Source organism: Liolophura sinensis, chromosome 11 (genome assembly GCF_032854445.1).
Source record: "Liolophura sinensis isolate JHLJ2023 chromosome 11, CUHK_Ljap_v2, whole genome shotgun sequence".
Lineage (NCBI taxonomy): Eukaryota > Metazoa > Mollusca > Polyplacophora > Chitonida > Chitonidae > Liolophura > Liolophura sinensis.
Window position 1 is genome coordinate 27,080,145 of NC_088305.1, and position 21,008 is coordinate 27,101,152.

Genomic DNA, 21,008 nt, shown 5'->3' on the forward strand with positions numbered 1-21,008 from the left:
ATGTCCTTTCACGGTTATCTCCCTTGGCTGGTGAAGCCTTTAGTATGAAAACACCCCAAGTAGCTGCTGTGAACAATGGAGCGTTGGGCGGGAAGAGTGGCATTAGTTACTGGTGCATCGGCGGGTATAGGAGCTGCTCTGACTCGTAAACTAGTGAAAGATGGCATGAAGGTAGCAGTATGCGCCCGGAGACTGGACCGTCTTGAGGTATAAACAAACCAACATGCCTGCATGTACATGGATGCTTCTGCCGCATGTTTGGGAGGACTAAGGCAATCATATTTGATTCCTTGTTTTCACGTAACCGCTCACTCGTATTTTACTACCGCATCATGAAACACATTTCGTAAATTTTGAGTCGGAAATTATCACCAAAGGTGAGATTATCATAAAATCTAGCTGAAACAATGACAATGAAAAAATGTTAAAGGGAAAAAAAATGCTGCGCATTCAGCGTTTTTCTAAAAATGCTTTCAAACAAAAAAAATGGGAAATGAGGAATCAAATTTCATTGGCCTTAGTTATATTGCCTGATCACAGTTGGAGCCGTTGATTTCACTCGGTGGTCTCAATTTCACAGGAGCTACTGTATTAGGTCACATGGTGTGTGCCGAAATTAAGACTTAGTTGGAGTAGGCCTTCGCGAGCACGCTAGATATGAGAGCTCGATTTCACTGTGGAAAATGGATCAAACTTGTTAAACAGTTATTCCATGTGTGAATTCTTGAATCAGTATTGTGACGCCGTCGTATAAGTGAAATAGTACGGCGTAAAACGCCAAACAAATAAATACATCAAATAAATAAATTTAGAGTCTACTTGCCCGTAAAACACAACATAAAATTGGTGTCGCCTAAAGCAAGCTTATAAAACTGGGTCATCATATGTATGTAGGTATACTTGGCCCAGTATCTGTACAGGCATATGATGTGAGTGACTGAACAGTCCTTCTACATTCCTGGATCACCCGACTAGCTAGCCTAGCTCGTCTGCAGGAGTAATGTGTATCTATAGACTGGCTGCAGAGGCCTGTAAAGTACAGACTGAAACCAAAACAAAACTGTTCAATTTAGCATAAAGTCTGTTGCCTGAGTGATGCTATTGCAGCAGATTATACTGTTAAATACAACACACATATTCTGTAATGTAACATAAAGATTCTATTAGACTAACAGATTATTGTGTTGAATGCGACCGAGTATTGTGTTATATTAACAGAATTCATTGTAGCATCACTCAGACAATAGACTTTCTGTTAAAATCAACACATTCTTTTTTTTAGTGTACGGCGAACATTTGATCTATATATACATTTTTTATCTATTGTAAACTAATGGTGCACTAAATCCTTGTGGTAGATATTGGTAAGGAACTGGTGCACATATAGAAACTCTCTCTTAGGTTACTGTTAAATGCCTACATCATGTCGATACATCAGTATTTATATTTGTATGAGTAGTTTTATTTATTTTGATTTATTTGATTTGTGTTTTACGCCCACGCCATACTGAAGAATATTTCACTTATACGACGGCGGCCAGCATTATGGTGGGAGGAAACCGGGCAGAGCCCAGGGGAAACCCACGGCCATCAGCAGGTTGCTGGTAAACTTTCCCACGCACTGCCGGAGATGAAGCCAGCATGAGCTGGACGAACCCACAGCGACTGCATGGGTGAGAAAGGCTCCTTGGTCATTACGCTGCACTAGCGCGCTACCCAACTGAGCCACGGAGGCCCCGACTAGTTTTACACCCTACTCCAGAATATGTCACTTGTACAACGGCGGCATCCACTAATAAGCTCACATATGAGGCATAATGCAAAAACATGGAGAGACTTCATGGATACATGAGACTAAGTTTTGTCGTGTAGGCTATCAATATTTTCTTTGTACCGGGACCGATACTGTCTACAAGATGAGGCCTAATCGCCAAGTTAAGGCCCAGGCCTACTTAAGAATTAATTAGTGTGAGGGGCTTTGTTTTAGTGCATTTGTCGTGGAGTATTTTCAGCGCTACATGAAGTTAATCTTAAGGCCAAGCCCATGCCTCAGTTAACCTTCAAACCATGTATACATACACAAGTTGATAAGAAGGGATTAAGGCACAGTGTACCTGAACGTGTTCAAAGGTGTCCGTCTAACAACACATGTCTGTAGTATATCTGACACCTCGCTGGCTCAGATGACAAAGGCCATGCTATATCGCCCATGTTTCATGCGAATTACCACACGTTCTGTAAAGCTCATTAACCGATTTCCGCGAAACTTGGCGGAATCTTAAGCCGTGGCTAAAAGATGACGCGGTCAAATTTTAGACTTCCTGAAAGGCAGTTCCTGACAGCTCAAAATTTAGACAAAGAGAGGTAATTTGATGATATTTCAGACCTTAAGTTGATTTATGTTCATTGAACGCGTCCTGTCTCCTAGGTGCGCCTTTTATCTTGACGCCAATGATGACAGGTTAAAGAAATGATTGAAGTTGCACCATAATTTAGCTGAGAAACAAAAGCATTTATCCTGCAGTGCGACATGTGAAGGGTATGAGGAAAAACAGATGTGAATGCAATTTTCCGATATCCATATTGCTCTTTAATTCGTTACCCTTTTCTTTTGTGGGTGGTACTATATAGTGGTACTTGGATTTTTATCAAAGCTTTACTGAAACAAGAGACTTAATTATCCCAATGTGTAGGTTTAGTGTTGACAGCCGTCCATTGTATTCTTGATGTGTCTTTCGTTTGGCCCTGCTAAAACTGGTTGGCCAATCAAATTGCGTTTTTAGACACATTTCTGGCCAACAAATCAGATTGTGTTTTATGATATTACGTTATTACTTACACTCAAAAAATTAATCGGCTAATTTTAACAGAAAGTCGGTTTTTTGAGTGATGCTAGAATATATCTAGTTATTATAACACATATAATAACATATTCAACATAATATCCTGTTATGTTCAACATTATTTATCCTGTTAATCTAACAGAATCATGCTGACGTAATAGAATATGTGTGTTATGCTAAACAGAGCAATCTGCCGCAATAACAGAATACATTCAAGTCTCACTCAAACATACTTTTCTGTTTAAATTAACAGAATAATTTCTTGAGTGTATACAGTGCTGCCTCACTGGAACTTGGAATGCCATGAGGGAACATGTTACAAAAAGACGCCCTACTTTGTCGCAGTGTTCTGGCGCTGGGACGAACCGCTATTAGCATATCCTTTTATGATTGATTGTCAATCAAGAACATGCATTTGACCAATCATAAGCAGTATTGTTGCAAATAGGTCAACCAGATGTCCAACACATTGGTTTCAATCGATCTGTGACGTCATGACGTCACAATTGCTTTCACTGGGAATGGGATGAAAAGTAACATCACGAGAAGAGGTGATGGGACTTCGGATGTACTGGATCCGTCCATAAGGTGTTTCCACAGAGAGTCACCATAGGCTCCATGATTCCTAATTTAAATCGCACAACTCATTGGCCAGATCTAGTGTACACCGATAGTTTACCCGGTATCCTATGAAATGAAAGGTCTATATTCTCTGTTGTCATTTTTTCTGTTCTCTCTTTTCACATCATGTTGAAACAATTTTACTTTATTACTTTTTCCCTACAAATCCAAATCTACCTGTTGTTTGAGTGTATGCACTTCAATGTTAATGTACCACAAAAACGTCTTGTCAAGACAGCCCCGCTGTGTCCACCAACAGATCGTCATAAATGAATGCAGAGAAATAGGGGCTACCAAGTTGGTTATCGTTATAAAGTCTTGAGCCAAATCTATCCCCGGACTGAACACTAATCTTTCTCTCACGAGGCTAACCCTCTAACATCGAATTTCGAAAGCCATTTTGTAGCAAGCTTAGATTGTCTAAATGTGAACATTGAAATTGAACCCCTACATCCGTTTGCAGGCGCTACGTGATGAACTGAAGGGCGAGCCAGGGGCTGTTCTACCGATACAGTGTGACTTGCGCAAAGAGGACGAGATTCTCGCCATGTTCGAGAAGATCAAAGTGACGTGGGGTGGAGTGGATGTTTGCGTCAACAACGCGGGGATGAACCGGAACGCTCCGTTATTGTCTGGGAGCACAGATGACTGGAGACATATCATCGATGTAAGGAACTCCAGCTAAATTCACGGTCCCCACTTCAAACCTTGAAGAACTCATGAAAAATGTCTCTAAATTTCTATGCATGGAATATCCTTTTTGTACCAAAATTACCTGTATTGTTTGTAGATTTTCCATCATCAGTTTTCCGAAATAACGTCAATTTTGAACTTACGCCAGACAGCAGAAAAAATTAGCACTCTCATTTTTACTCTTTCCTCTCACAAAGTTGTTTTACAGCTGTTTTACGTCACCATTGACGCCTCGACTGCAGACTGCTTAATTTTTTCGGGCAGGAGTTTAGACTGTAGTTTAAAACCATTTCTATCCCCAATAGCATGAATGCGGATTGTTTGTGCTCTTATACGTTATGTCACATCCTTATCTGCAAATTAAGGTACAAACATTATTTTTGAAAAAACTGTGCTATCTGACCCTAATCATAAATACATATTTATCTCTTGCTGGCACGAGGGGGAGCGGAAAAAACAGCTTTCAGACATCCGTCACACAGTTTCCAGATTTTTTCATGGCACTGCATTGAATTTTCCACATGGCGTGAGAATAACAATTTATAGATCCAGTTTCAGTTTTTAGAATTAAGGATCGTCTATTTTCCGCACTATTATGACCGTTTTTGCTTTGCTGGCCTGTTTTGAGGCTATGGCAATGTTCTGGGTATTGTTTTGAAAAATCAGCCATCTTCTTGGATTTGAAGTTTGGCGCATGGCTTCACCATGGCAAGGCACATATCAAGTTGAAGTTTCGGGTCATTTCATCCATTTCCAGCAACATTGCAGAATCATCGTATTTAACATCTTATAATTGGTAAGGGACATGAATGATAAATTGTTTGAAGTGAGATACGTCACAGGGAGTGACGTAGGTCAAATTTAAAACAAACGACAAATCTAGACCAAATTTAACTAAAAGTTTAATAGGCATAAGGTTTTATTTTTGTGATGTCGCATAATCGAGATGTCGCAGTTCAAAGAATGCAAAATTGCGCACATTGAGAAATTGTCGCCATGTTATCAATTTTGACCAATCAAGCGCGAGTTATGTTTTTAACTTTAGAACGCACCTGTTTCTGCTGACGTAACGCGAATGCTGCTTTGCCTTGTCGTGACATCGTATTTACGCTTTTTCTGACATGGGTCAGCCGATGATTCTGTAAGATTTCCTAATTAATGTTCATAAGAAGAGTTACCAAGCACGTGAGAAGAAAATGGCTGTCTCCGACCGTACGTAGGAAGATCTGGCAGGAACCTGCGGATGGCCGTGGGTTTCCCCCGGGCTGTGTGCCCGGTTTCCTCCCACCATAATGCTGGCCGCCGTCGCATAAGTGAAATATTCCTGCGTACGGCGTAAAACACCAATCAAATAAATAATTAAACAAGACGGCTGTGACTGTTTAGGTCTGTTTTCATCTCTCTTCCTAAATCATTCAGGTTATAACATTTGTTGTCTTTTCTCTTAAAGTGCTGCCGTAATCACGCCACACAGGCACCACCTTCAATGACAGACAAACGGCGTGGGGATATGTGTATCATTTACGATGAATTTGTACTTCAGGTGAATGTCCTAGCCCTTTGTATATGTACACGAGAGGCAGTTAAGTCCATGCAAGAACGAGGCGTAGATGACGGCCACATCATTAATATCAATAGGTAATGTTTCTTTGTATCTTGGAAATTGGTGGTGGTAGGGAGAGGGTTGTTTTGTGTGTGTGTGGGGGGGGGGTCTTTTTGTTTTGTGTTCTTTTTTTTTGGGGGGGGGGGTGAGATTTTACCCGGTGAAGTGTTGCAAGTTAACTCGTCAAGTTAAAAAGTGAAAAACTAAATAAAACTTAATTCCTATACACTTATTAATAGATCTCTGTTGGAATTTACACAGAAAGCTGGTATCCTGAAAAACGAATAAGTCAACAGTTTTCAGGGATTTCTTTAATAGATTTGGTATCGCGATATTCCATTGGCATAACAGATTTCTGAATGTCCAAGTTTCTATTTGAGAATCATGGAAATAAGTGAACGTTGTCATGGTGTTCAAATTAAGTGTAAGACTTAACAGTAATACTTAACATTCTCTCTACATTTCCTAATAAGAGTGTTACACCGTCATCGGCAAGAAAGTCAGCACAACTGCGCAGTTGTGGCTCTTGTCCTTGAATTTTGAAAGGGTTTGCTTTAGACGTAGGCTGAACACGAAATTTTGGAGATTCTTCCTGTCCTATGAACCGTAGTGACATTGACCGGACGACGACAGCACTGGTGTATAAAAGAGTAAAATTTATAACTTGTCAAGAACAACGTCCAAATGTAATTAAGGACATACACCATAGAGATTAAAATCGGAGCACCTACGTCAGTGTGTGATAGTTGGCAAATGGTTAAACGTAACCGGTGAAATACGACCTCATGTCAATTTACCTCGTTTGGGGTTTTATTCAAACTAATCATGTAATTGCCTAAATAGCAGCAAATTACACGCCGCTGGCACCATGGTGGCTAAAATGATACATCAAAAGATAACATGAAACGAAGAGTATGGTTTTAAGAAAATGAAGAAGGAGAAGTCAATGAAAATTTCATTTGTGAGGCATGTTTTATATTTCCTAATAACCTCTCTGTTTTACGTCATTGATCGGAAATATTCGGAAAGGACGTCATCCATGAATATACTGGGAACGCGGGACCATCTTAGCGCACACAACTTGGGCTCTCTAGCCCACAAAGTTGTTTTGACAGCTACTACCATTGACGTCACTACATCAGATTACTCAATATCTGAACTAATCGGTATACTTCACATGTTATGCGTGTAGTTTAGTCATTTTTACGTCTCAAGAAGAAAGCTGAAAAGCTCTTTTGTAATTCTGTATGTTACTTCACATCATACACTCCTTATTAAGAAATGAAGCCAAGCTTTTCATACATTCTTTAAAAAGGATTAGATTTAAAAAAGGCAGTGATGTTGAATGCAATATGTTAAATGATACTGGTGGATGATTACATGTATGACAGTTCATGTGGTCTGACATGAAGGTGGATGGAGATTATTTGGGTTGGCATCCATTGGCCTTCACAGTGTCAGTTATTCTCATTTGCTCGTTATAGTGGGACCCTTGGCTGATTGGAACACTACAACTTCTTCGATTCAGTTATAGGTTCATCTTAAAGGAAAAGACCCCAAAAATCGAAGTGGGCATCACTAAACAGACCACTTCAAACTATGCATAAATATACTTTCATTTTTTCGTTTATTTTTTAGATTTTTGTGAAAAGAGTTAAAGGCGTTGAAACATTTGGATTCTATGGTGGGCTTTATTGACCATACTATCGGAGTTTAGGAATTCTGACGTCACATGAAGTTTTTCAAACTCTAATCAAGACACTGAATGTTTGAATAACTCTTTTTACTCATGAGTAAAACATTACCAAAATAATTTTCCAAAAAATTCCTTCCTTCTGGCGAACATCAGGAAAAAAAGGTGTGACGTCAAGATTCCGTCAATATTGCTAGTACTGAAATATTTGAATGCCTTTCAACACTCTTTAAAAAATCTGAGAAACATAAATGAAAGTTGAAAAATAAGTTGTCTATTTGATGAGCCTTACTTCATATTTAACTTTCTTTTACTTTAACGACGTCCTGCATTGAAATCGTTATGCGGATATCTGCAGTCACAAGTTGTTCCTAAGAATCAGTATACCGACAACATTCCGTCCTCTTCTTCAAGAATATGTTTTTGCGTTCGTCATTCGAGCTTTTCCTCCATCTCTTCCAAGCTTTCTGAAACCAGGTTTCTTCCGGAAGACTTTCTGCCAATTCCAAATGTTGCAAATCAAGTCGGCCTAAAATGCTTATAAAAATATAATCTTTGAAAGTTATAAGCTACATGTAGAAGAAAAATGAAATAGATCTCAGATCAGTGCGAATAAAAACAGTTCAACAAGCGCATAAATATTGGTTCTCGGTTTCATCCACAGCACTCTTGGCCATAAGGTTGGCAACTTCCCAGCATTTCATTTCCTGATGGGGTCAAAGTTCAGCGTGACGGCCTTGACCCAAGGAACCCGCAATGAACTCAAGGGATTGAAGTCTCATATCCGAGCAAGCGTAAGTCACTATATAACCATATTCACAAGAAATACTCTCCACATTATCGTAAAAGCGAATGACGTTCGATAGATCATTTCTGTGCAATCGAATATCATCATATACCCTTGCTCTCAAGTCGTTTAACGTAAGTAGTTCAAGATTTCGCGTCACACGTTTATGACTACAGGTTGCTTGTAAATGACGCTGGTAAAAAAAACTGAAACGGGAATCATTTATCCTGTACTCTTAACTCAATATATCTGCTTATACAGGTTTTGTTGTCAAAGGCACCGCGTTCCATGAAGACTGGGGTTCTCCTACTCTGTGTATAGGGAAGCAAATCTTGCCGCTCATTAATAAGCAGTGGCATCTACCTGCTTAAATAACAGTGCCAAAGTTCAGCGTGACGGCCTTGGCCCAAGGAACCCTCAATGAACTCAAGGGGTTGAGGGCGGTGGAGAGAGGGGCATAGTGCTTAACGTGATACGCGGCGTTCAAAGGCCCAAAAGCATCTCACTAATGCGGTCGTTGTGAGTTCCAGTCGTACGTGATGCACATGGAAAGATTCGGAGCAACCTTCGGATGGTCGTGGGTTTCGCCCTTGCTCTGCCCGGTTTCCTCCCACCATAATACTGACCGCCGTCGTATGACTGACATATTCTTGAGTGTGGAGCAAAACACCAATCAAATAAATACAATGAAAGTGTAATGCTGTGAATCTTTGTAGTTAATCTGTCGTTCAGTTGAATGTTCGTTCTTGCTCTATGTGACACTCTCTCCCTTAGTCTATAAGCCCGGGCAGTGTGATAACGGGATCACTGGCCTTTGTTCTTACTCTATGTCAGACTCTCTGCCTCAGTCTATCAGCCCGGGCATTGTGATAAATGAAGCATTGGGCTTCGTTCTTGCTCTATGTGACACTCTCTCCCTTAATCTATAAGCCCGGGCAGTGTGATAACGGAATCACTGGCCTTTGTTCTTCCTCTATATCAGATTCTCTCCCTCAGTCCATCAGCCCGGGCATTGTGATCAATGAAGCATTGGGCTTCGTTCTTGCTCTATGCGACACTCTCTCCCTTAGTCTATAAGCCCGGGCAGTGTGATAACGGAATCACTGGCCTTTGTTCTTACTCTTTGTCAGACTCTCTCCCTCAGTCCATCAGGCCTGGCGTTGTGATAAATGAAGCATTGGGCTTCGTTCTTGCTCTATATGACACTCTCTCCCTTAGTCTATAAACCCGGGCAGTGTGATAACGGGATCACTGGCCTTTATACTTACTCTTTGTCAGACTCTCTCCCTCAGTCCATCAGCCCGAGCATTGTGATAACTAAAGCATTGGGCTTCGTTCTTGCTCTATACGACACTCTCTCCCTTAGTCTATAAGCCCGGGCAGTGTGATAACGGAATCACTGGCCTTTGTTCTTACTCTTTGTCAGACTCTCTCCCTCAGTCCATCAGGCCGGGCGTTGTGATAAATGAAGCATTGGGCTTCGTTCTTGGTCTATATGACACTCTCTCCCTTAGTCTATAAACCCGGGCAGTGTGATAACGGGATCACTGGCCTTTATTCTTACTCTTTGTCAGACTCTCTCCCTCAGTCCATCAGCCCGAGCATTGTGATAACTAAAGCATTGGTCTTCGTTCTTTCTCTATGTGACACTCTCTCCCTTAGTCTGTCATCCGGGGCAATGTGATAACGGATTTGTTTGCTTTCGTTCTTACTCTTATGTCACACTCTGTCCCTCAGTCCATCAGCCCGAGCATTGTGATAAATGAAGCATTGGGCTTCGTTCTTGCTCTATGTGACACTCTCTCCCTTAGTCTATAAGCCCGGGCATTGTGATAACAGGATCACTGGCCTTTGTTCTTACTCTATATCAGACTCTCTCCCTCAGTCCATCAGGCCGGGCGTTGTGATAAATGAAGCATTGGGCTTCGTTTTTGCTCTATGTGACACTCTCTCCCTTAGTCTATAAACCCGGGCAGTGTGATAACGGGATCACTGGCCTTTGTTCTTACTCTATATCAGACTCTCTCCCTCAGTCCATCAGGCCGGGCGTTGTGATAAATGAAGCATTGGGCTTCGTTCTTGCTCTATGTGACACTCTCTCCCTTAGTCTATAAGCCCGGGCAGTGTGATAACGGAATCACTGGCCTTTGTTCTTACTTAATGTCAGACTCTCTCCCTCAGTCCATCAGCCCGAGCATTGTGATAACTAAAGCATTGGGCTTCGTTCTTGCTCTATGTGACACTCTCTCCCTTAGTGTATAAGCCCGGGCAGTGTGATAACGGGATCGCTGGCCTTCTATGCCAGACTCTCTCCCTCAGTCCTTCAGCCCGAGCATTGTGATAACTAAATCATTGGGCTTCGTTCTTGCTCTGTGTGACACTCTCTCCTTCAGTTTATCATGCGGGGCAATGTGATAACGGAATCACTGGCCTTTGTTCTTACTCTTTGTCAGACTCTCTCCCTCAGTCCATCAGCCCGAGCATTGTGATAACTAAAGCATTGGACTTCGTTCTTGCTCTATGTGACACTCTCTCCCTTAGTCTATAAGCCTAAGTGTGATAACGGGATCACTGGCCTTTGCTCTTACTCTATGTCAGACTCTCTCCCTTAGTCTATAAGCCCGGGCATTGTGATAAATGAAGCATTGGGCTTCGTTCCTGGTCTGTGTGACACTCTCTCCCTTAGTCTATAAGCCCGGGCAGTGTTATAACGGGATCACTGGCCTTTGTTCTTACTCTATGTCCGACTCTCTCCCTCAGTCCATCAGCCCGAGCATTGTGATAAGTGAAGCATTGGTCTTCGTTCTTTCTCTATGTGACACTCTCTCCCTTAGTCTGTCATCCGGGGCAATGTGATAACGGATTTGTTTGCTTTCGTTCTTACTCTTATGTCACACTCTGTCCCTCAGTCCATCAGCCCGAGCATTGTGATAAATGAAGCATTGGGCTTCGTTCTTGGTCTATATGACACTCTCTCCCTTAGTCTATAAACCCGGGCAGTGTGATAACGGGATCACTGGCCTTTATTCTTACTCTTTGTCAGACTCTCTCCCTCAGTCCATCAGCCCGAGCATTGTGATAACTAAAGCATTGGGCTTCGTTCTTGCTCTATGTGACACTCTCTCCCTTAGTCTATAAGCCTAAGTGTGATAACGGGATCACTGGCCTTTGCTCTTACTCTATGTCAGACTCTCTCCCTTAATCTATAAGCCCGGGCATTGTGATAAATGAAGCATTGGGCTTCGTTCCTGGTCTGTGTGACACTCTCTCCCTTAGTCTATAAGCCCGGGCAGTGTTATAACGGGATCACAGGCCTTTGTTTTTACTTTATGTCCGACTCTCTCCCTCAGTCCATCAGCCCGAGCATTGTGATAAATGAAGCATTGGTCTTCGTTCTTTCTCTATGTGACACTCTCTCCCTTAGTCTGTCATCCGGGGCAATGTGATAACGGATTTGTTTGCTTTCGTTCTTACTCTTATGTCACACTCTGTCCCTCAGTCCTTCAGCCCGAGAATTGTGATAAATGAAGCATTGGGCTTCGTTCTTGCTCTATGTGACACTCTCTCCCTTAGTCTATAAGCCCGGGCATTGTGATAACAGGATCACTGGCCTTTGTTCTTACTCTATATCAGACTCTCTCCCTCAGTCCATCAGCCCGGGCGTTGTGATAAATGAAGCATTGGGCTTCGTTCTTGCTCTATGTGACACTCTCTCCCTTAGTCTATAAACCCGGGCAGTGTGATAACGGGATCACTGGCCTTTGTTCTTACTCTATATCAGACTCTCTCCCTCAGTCCATCAGGCCGGGCGTTGTGATAAATGAAGCATTGGGCTTCGTTTTTGCTCTATGTGACACTCTCTCCCTTAGTCTATAAACCCGGGCAGTGTGATAACGGGATCACTGGCCTTTGTTCTTACTCTATATCAGACTCTCTCCCTCAGTCCATCAGGCCGGGCGTTGTGATAAATGAAGCATTGGGCTTCGTTCTTGCTCTATGTGACACTCTCTCCCTTAGTCTATAAACCCGGGCAGTGTGATAACGGAATCACTGGCCTTTGTTCTTACTTAATGTCAGACTCTCTCCCTCAGTCCATCAGCCCGAGCATTGTGATAACTAAAGCATTGGGCTTCGTTCTTGCTCTATGTGACACTCTCTCCCTTAGTCTATAAACCCGGGCAGTGTGATAACGGGATCGCTGGCCTTCTATGCCAGACTCTCTCCCTCAGTCCTTCAGCCCGAGCATTGTGATAAATGAATCATTGGGCTTCGTTCTTGCTCTGTGTGACACTCTCTCCTTCAGTTTATCATGCGGGGCAATGTGATAACGGAATCACTGGCCTTTGTTCTTACTCTTATGTCATACTCTCTCCCTCAGTCCATCAGCCCGGGCATTGTGAAAACGGAAGCATTGGCCTTGTCTTTCCCGGATCAGCCAGAGCTCGTGAAGCACATCCATTATTCCACCAAGGTGAGAACATGTTCTGCCGGTAAGCTAAAGGGTTGCTTGTTAGGTAAACTGGGTAGAGCTGAGGAATCTTTTTAGTTATAGCTCAGTACAGACACAGCCAGTAAGCTAAATGGTTGATTCATGGGTAGACTGATGCAACTGAAGGATCTTCTTTAGCTAAAGCTCAGTACAGACATAGCCAGTGAGCTAAATGGTTGCGTGATAGTTAGACTGATGCGACTGAAGAGTCATTTGAGATAAAGCTCATTACAGACTCAGCGGGTAAGCTAAATGGCTTACTAGGTACTTCTGCTTGACGACGTGTAGTCTCACGAAGGGGCAGTTCTGCACAGAAAGTGAATTGGCTGGGAGTTTCTTTTCAGCCAATCAAGACGTCATGTCGCTGTGTTCTTCTGTTCACGATTTCTCCCACATGTATATGCCGGGGAATGTATACCTAGTAACTAGCATTTTTAACGTGCTATTTGAAGATAGTATCTGGACTTACGTGAAGGAAATATCAGGTTCTAACAGAACTAACGTAAGTGTTATGGTGACTATCTATTGATACTGGTATGGTTTGTGGGTTGCAGCGCATCGGTTGATCTTCATTTCATGTTCTGGTTCCATGGAGCCTTCACTCTCTTTCATTCCATAGAAGCGGTAATACTAAGATCGTGTAATTTAACACTGGCCACACTAAGGCTTCTCATAGGTATATTACAAAGTTCGATGAATCCATAACGGATCGAAATTTACATGTGAAAAGCGCGAAAAGGCTTCATTGATTACTGTACATGTATATTATATCCGAATGGTCGCAAGGCCATTTGAATGAGAATTATGTGTTGCCAAGGAAACGTTCAGTTTTTCGATCAGTTATTGTTATTTTCCAGCGTATGGAAGCTGATGACGTTGCGGATGCCGTAATCTATGCCCTGTCAGCACCCCCGCATGTACAGGTAGGTGTATGTCAGTCCCGCAGTGTTCCGACCTCATTGTCAAGTCGTAATTTTTTTATAAATATACCCACAAGTACCCGGATGATGAACATGTACTTCGAGTGGTCGTATAATGCCATAGCCCGTGCAGCGAACTTAGTCATTTGTTGTAGTATTCATAGCATAGTCGTGTCCTTCGAATATCTCGCGAGATTTGACTACGTCGAGAACTTATTTACCGCCCATGCATACCGCACTCGTTAAATCTCTGCCTCCGCTTGATATGATTAGGTTTTCGATCTTCTGTGATCTTCTGGGATGTTTTGATCATGTTTAGCAATCTTTCTTGGTCAGAAACTCTTACACGTTCCTAGTAGCAACAGTTCATTTCCACTGCCATGGGTTGCTTGGCTGCTAGGGGGCGTTTACTGAGATATTTGCTGATTTTATACCTCGGTTTGATAGGCTACAGATCATTTGAAGGAGTGACTCCAAATTCTGCCAGTTTCCAAATGTTTAGGTGTTCAAAATGTAATGTAAATGTAATGTCATTATTAATTGATTACACAAAGCCCACCTGATATATATTTAAATGCATTTTGACTGTGAAGAAAGTTTGCCATTGAAAACTAAACATTTTATTATTTCCGTTCAAAGGACAAATATATAATACCTGTACTGATACTTCTAGGTAAAAACTGACAACCGGCAGATGACCGTTATTAAAGATAAAATCTCCTGTACATCGCGAACTGACCTGTCACACATTTCCTAGTCGTTGCTTTGTCACGAGCAGAAACATCATTGTAATAAATCCAGTGCCTATTATGTATATATTTCATTGGAGCTAAATTGAGTGCTGAGCTTTAACCGAAACGAGTGTGGTCTCTTCAATGAATAAGGCATGTGCTTGGAATAAAGCAGCCCTCCCGGCCTTTTCGCCTGAATTCAAGCCACATCTGGCCTTGCGACAGATGGATTCGAACCTCAGACCTCATTAAAATCCTTTGTGTCCGCATTGAATTCAGAATCATAGATCCGCTGTCGCAAATGAAAGCTACATGATAAGTTTCATTATATCACAAGTTTTCTATGATACGTGCACAAACAGCGTATTACCACGCGTTTTCTGATGTCACATATCAAAGCAAAGTGTGTTTAATAATGAAAATTCAAAACCGTGTATATAGATGCTCTATACAAACTTTCGTTATGATGTTTTTCAAAATTAATGTCGGGGATTTGGTGTTATGTCTTCAAAGGCGGATCTCTGATTGCCTTATGAAATGGGAAATGAAGGTAATATTTAGTCCCTTTAGGGAAGACATCCGTGTTTACAAGGTTCGGGAGTTTTTACGTAACAGATCGTTTCATCATTGAATAGCACGTCAGACAAGAGTTAATGAATTTCTGATCAAAGATTGACATAAATCCCAAGTGGCATTTCATAAACAGAACTCATTTGCAGCGCCGCTATCGTCACCGCTGTGATTCAGTGGAAAGTAGGAGAATACTGTTGTTGTTGTTGTTAAATCAGAATTAAAGTTCAGAGAGCCGTACGTGGGAAAGTCTGTCAGAAACCTGCAGATGGTCGTGGGTTTCCCCCGGGCTCTGCCCGGTGTCCTCCCACCATGATGCTGGCCGCCGGTTTATAAGTGAAATATTCTTCAGTACGGCGTAAAACACCAATCAAGTAAGTAAAATAAATCCTTTACAGCGCCGCTATCGTCACCGCTGTGATTCACTGGAAAATAGGAGAATACTGTTGTTGTTGTTGTTAAATCAGAATCAAATTTCAGAGAGCCCTACATGGGAAGGTCCTGCAGCAACCCGCGGATGGTCGCGGATTTTCCTTAGGCTCTATCCAGTTTCCTCCCAGCATGATGCTGGCCGCGGTCGTATAAGTGAAATATTCTTGAGTACGGCGTAAAACACCAATGAAGTAAACAAATAAATCAGAGTTCAAAGAGATAGGCCCAACCACAATTCGACAACTTCAGCCATATATCTGCACGCATGTCAGTTATAGTTCCATGATGTGGTGTATTTCTTTTATAAGTTTAGATTTAGCTTAAGGCTGATTCTTCAAAGCAATTTTTGATTTAAGTCAAGAGCTGCAACACGAGTTGATTTGTAGGTCCTATAAATTAAAGCTTTGGCCAAATTAACAATGTTATCTCAGACAAATCATACGGTATCTCAAACTTGTTTTTCTAGATATGTTTTTGTTGATATCTTGCAGGTGGAAGAAGTCACAGTTGCAGGAACTGAAGACGAGTGATGGACTGGTTGGCTCTGCTGGACTGGTACCTTTTACAGGCAGCAGGACGCACATGTGACAAAAATATAAAAAAGATAGCACTGCAGCGCGGCACAATGACACAGTATGGTCAATCCCTTAAGTGTTTTACGCACCGCAGACATTCTACCCCACACCAATACAGTCTCAGGTTCGAATCCAGAACTCAATAGTGTGCTGCATCGAAAAATCCGTCAGGATGTCAGGTACCTGACGAATGATAGTGTACTATTTCGCGTACTTCTGTTTTCACAACCCACAACACGATATCGGACCAACATACAGCATGTGAAACATTCTGAAACATTGTAGAACTTTACTCTCCAGAAAATAAATAAATACTACAATCAGTGAACTAAATGGTTTCATTGATGTCAAAGGTAGGCTAGTATAAAGTCAATAGGCGTCCGGCATTGTTCTGCATGATTATAACTCGTGTTGATCATGTGAATCGTTTGTTTACCAGAGAAATATTTTATATTACGTAATCTTATTTTCTCTTTTAAAAAATCTGAAAAGTTAGTTGAATATAGTTTCCAGGCAGAATATTTGTAAGTGTGCGTTGTGGAATGGAAGTTGTGTGAAGATGGCCGGGGGTATTTCGGGAGTGGGGGTAGGGTACGATGAGAGTACCGCCATTTCCCCATTGCTTGCATGATGAATTAATATTTAACGCAGTACTTAAGAATGTTTCACACGACGGCTGTGAAGCTCATCCTGGCTGCCTCTCCGGACGTACGTCGGAAGGTCTGCCAGCAACCTGCAGATGGTTGTGAGTTTCCCTCGGCCTCGGCGCGGTTTCCTCCCAACGTAATGCTTTAAATAATGCTTTAAATGATATTTTCTTTACAGGAATTGAACAGTGCCTAAATTTTCGCAAAATAACATTCGCTGCTCCTCTATGTCATCGACATCTGTACAAAATCTGTTAATTACATGACCTTGGTAAACATATTTTTGCACATACAATAGTTTAGTTCCACAGAGTTGTACTGATGGTGGTAAAAAATGTTTGTACTCCTTTGAAGTAACCACCATACATACGGTTTTCTTACACTCATAAATCATATCATGTGAGACTGAATAATCAGAACAAATATGAAGTAATTGTTAAAGAGATTTAGCAGATGGACACAGTAAACATAAGACATCAGGCATAAAGCAATAAATAGGCAGGCTACGTTACATCCCACACTGGCCTCACTCAGAGGTACATCAAGATCATGTAAGTTAAAACAATGAAAACAATATAGATGATAGAATCCCCCCTTGCCGCACATCGTTAGAAACAGTAAGAGGACTGGATATAGATGATCCCCATTAGACCGCAAAGGACTGAATATGAAACCAAACACACAGCAGGTACACGATACACAGAGGGATACCTCTATCAATCAGTTTCTTAAGTAGTGTCCAAAAATTGACCCTATCGAAGGCCTTGCTGGCATGCATAAAGCAAACAAAAACTGGACTACCGCCATTTTTGTACATATTAATTACTTCCTTTAAAACATAGATACACTGATCTGTTGAATGTCTCTCTTTAAATCAAAACTGTAAATCGGAACTATGTAACGACAATTCACATTGTTTCAAAATAAGACTTTCAGCAATTTTAGAGAAGACTGTGGCAACAGCAATAGGTCGACAATTGTCAGAACTATTTATGTTGCCAGACTTATTCTTAACTACAGGCGTTAGGAGTGCTTGGGTCATTCCTTCAGGCACATGGCCGTGTAACAACATAGCATTTATATACAGAGAGAGATGTACAAACAAAACGGGTGTAGCATGCTGTAGGTGTTCTACCGTCAGACTATCCACACCTGCTGATTTACAAGTTTTCATGCCACCAACAATGCTACAAATATCTTGCGGGAAACAAAATATGAACAGGAAGTACGGTTTTCATTTGGAAAAGAAGAAAGCGTGTTAAGAACGCTACTTTTGTGGTTTTGCGACGAAACCTATTCAGGATTGTTTGAAATTTATCTTTCCAAAAGTTCACAATGTCAGATTCTCCCTCAGCGTCATCAATGTGATTAGGGAGAGCAGTACGCTTGCATTTGTTGATTTTAATTTCTCTCCAAAACTCATCTGGAGACTTGTGGTAAAGTGCCTCGGCCATTTTATCAGCGCGAATAGTTTGTTCTGATTGACAGAAACAGAAACGCAGAGTATATTTGCACCTTAATATGTCGCATGTTATCTGCAATGGGACCATTGCGAGGTCTTCCATGCTCTTTCCATAGTGTAAAAGCAGATTTAGATGGAGCCTATAGGTCAGCTACATAATCCGACCACCTCGGTACAACACATTCGTTTCGTGTACGTCCTTTAGCTACGGTTTCTGAAGCAGCAGATACCAGAGCATTCACAATACCGTCATAAAATTTATCTATAATACATTTGTGATTAGAGCGACAGTCACTACCATTGCATAAAAGAATATCTACTGATGGTGATAATTGAGTTAGTTTCTTGCTAGCTCACTCATAATAAAGATGCCGTTCATGATCATTAAGTAAACTCCACTCAGTATAAACATGACTGTGTGAGACGTGAAACTTAGGAGGATCTGTCAAACTAGGTAATGGGTCCCAAGGTAGAGAGACACACACAGGCCGATGATTAGATGATATTACACCGTACAAGACTTTGATGCACTGAGTGGATATATTAACATTGAATGACGTAATGCAGTGAAACAGCCAAGACGTCGACAGGTGAGCGCCACTGACGTAAGGAAATGTTTCTTGTGGTAGATTCACTATGTCAGAAATTATCAAGTTTGTTTCACTACGAAAGGAAATAAGCTCTTCACCAATTTTTTTCCCTGGATCAGAATTAAAGTCACCAAAAATCATACAATTAGGAGTAACTTTCCTCTATGATGGCATGTATCTCGCCCAGATAGTCACAAAACAGTTCACGATTTTCTGGACAATCAGTTGGAAGATATACACTAAGGACAAGCAGAGTAGATGTATAAGTTACAATGTTAATTCCTATTAGCCTGCTGTCACCATAGTGAACAAAATGTACATCCTCAGCTAATGATTTACGCCAGAGTATATCAAGGCAGCCAAATGGCCTGCCTTTGGCAGGCGAGGTTTAATCTACTGCTGATAAGCCGCGACCGAGAAAATCATTATAGAATTCATGATATGCAGTTCAGAGTTAAGGAACCATGTCTCTTGTAAAAGACATAGACCGCATATCACAAAGATGCTTAATTTCAGAGAAACAACCCTTTAACGATCGACAGTTGTATGATGAAATGCGTAAGTTATTGAATGTGATAATGTGTCAGATTTATCTATCTGTCTAATTAAGATCATAGGTGTCATCGTGGTACCAGGTACGTTGTGTCTATTCCTTAGATCGATGTGAGTACCTTGTGAATCACTAGACTCACGGGCCACGTAAGAATCTCTGGAACGTTGTTTAAAATACTTTCTCACAAGTACATCCTGAGGTCAGTATTATGAACTGAGCAGCGGTTTTGCCACATTGCCACATTGCCACTTTGCCACTCACAAGTATCCAGAATGAGGCATATGAATCAAACTTTGTTTGTAGTTGTTCACATTCTCTGTCAATATTAGACTGTTCGCGCACATACATCTTAATATCATTGGGCGTTGTATTGGGATCCAGTCGGGTGACAAATAACTCCAGGGGCGGGTCACTCCTCACCCCACCCAGTACAGATAGTTGTCTAGCGACTACAGTAAATCCAACATCATCTCGAGACTTCGAGGTTTTCGATGTCACAACTGTCGCACAGAGAGCTGTTTGTGTTTCGTTCTTCGCTGTTGAAGAGGAATGATCAGTCCCTCGAGGAGCTGCTCGATCCTGCGTTATCTGTCGTCATAGCGCGGCTGGGTGTTGTCTGAGGTCTACCACTGGTTGACTCAGTGGGGCCTTACGTTATAACGCCTGCTTTTGCCTGATCTGCATCGCTTATATTGCTAACCTATCGCATCAGCAGTTACATCGATTGACTAATTAGGTGACTGTGATACGTGTGTAGCTGTCGTTGGATCGGCCACATTTCGTGTTTGAATCGTTAAATTCGTTTGGCACTTTTGCGAGATTTTATCTTTTTGTTCACTGTTACTTGCGACAGGTTCAAGGAGTCGATTTTACTACTGACGTCAATCTTCAGAAACTTTCGGCTATTGAGCTCACGAAATAGTGTGGCTACATTGATATGGTTGGTAGCTACATGTGGCAAACGACCTTGTATTTTCCTCAATTCCTTTACGTTAGGGCCAGTTCGTTTTCGGTATTTTCCGGCTATGAGACATTTCAGTAGAATACCTTTAGCTTGTTGAGCCTCATATTCCGAATAAACATCTACACATAATTTTACCACAGTGTTCAATGGCAAAAAGTCAATTTCATCCACCATGTAGCAGAGAAGTTCACAGATTATTGGTTCAGAATTCTTGCAGGTAATGGAGGTATCGCTTTTCTTTAGGTTACAGGGATTGGGCTCAGTCGTAGTCTCAATAGCTGCAGGTGAGCCACTCTCAGCCATGCTAACTCATGTCAATCGCAGTTCATCATGTAGAGCCTGTTTGTGTATGGAGAGACACGTTGCTGGACACAGACCCCTATTACAACTTTCGTTTTTCGGTACGATTGTAAGTTAGGGTGTAAAGTCTTTTTTTGCTGCCAGCCTGCCGTTTTTTTATGTGTACAGGTGCATGCTTGGTATCAAAATGATGGAAACTGTCTAAGCTTTGGGCAGGTAGGAGTTTTAATGATGAAAGTTTGAAATTCTGGGCGAGAGGACACAAGACGACAGGCGGTGATGAGGCTGCGAGTGACATCCCCTTGGCGTTGCTAGGCACCCCTCCCAGCTGCCGACATAGAAAGGTCCAGATTTTGACGGTCAACCTATGTCAAGATTTTTATGGCTTCTTTCTCACAGGCTGGGCCAGGTATGCACCAAAGCTTATTGGCCACGGAATGTTTGGGACTGAGCTACAGTGCTAAACGTTAACAGTGTCGCTTAAGGAAAACTAATGGGGGTCTGTGGCCTGCTATGCTTGTTGTTGTTGTTTTAC

At 41.7% G+C, this 21,008-nt stretch overlaps 1 protein-coding gene across 1 annotated transcript; it reads left to right on the plus strand.

Annotated features, from left to right (window-relative positions):
- The first annotated feature begins 40 nt into the window (after positions 1–40).
- On the plus strand, positions 41–16,327 carry LOC135477990 (dehydrogenase/reductase SDR family member 11-like). The gene is made up of 7 exons (XM_064758227.1): positions 41–207; positions 3,928–4,131; positions 5,701–5,795; positions 8,118–8,247; positions 12,619–12,711; positions 13,587–13,652; positions 15,874–16,327. Exons 1-7 carry the CDS (start codon positions 76–78, stop codon positions 15,910–15,912), a joined length of 759 nt encoding a protein of 252 aa, XP_064614297.1. The 5' UTR covers positions 41–75; the 3' UTR covers positions 15,913–16,327.
- The last annotated feature ends 4,681 nt before the right edge of the window (positions 16,328–21,008 follow it).

Bases quoted from the DNA above. Each gene is read 5' to 3' on its own strand.
- LOC135477990 (XM_064758227.1), top strand. From the start codon at position 76: ATGGAGCGTTGGGCGGGAAGAGTGGCATTAGTTACTGGTGCATCGGCG. The intron at 8,248-12,618 runs GTAAGTCACTAT...TCTCTCCCTCAG, and splicing joins AGTCTCATATCCGAGCAAGC to TCCATCAGCCCGGGCATTGT. The intron at 12,712-13,586 runs GTGAGAACATGT...GTTATTTTCCAG, and splicing joins ACATCCATTATTCCACCAAG to CGTATGGAAGCTGATGACGT.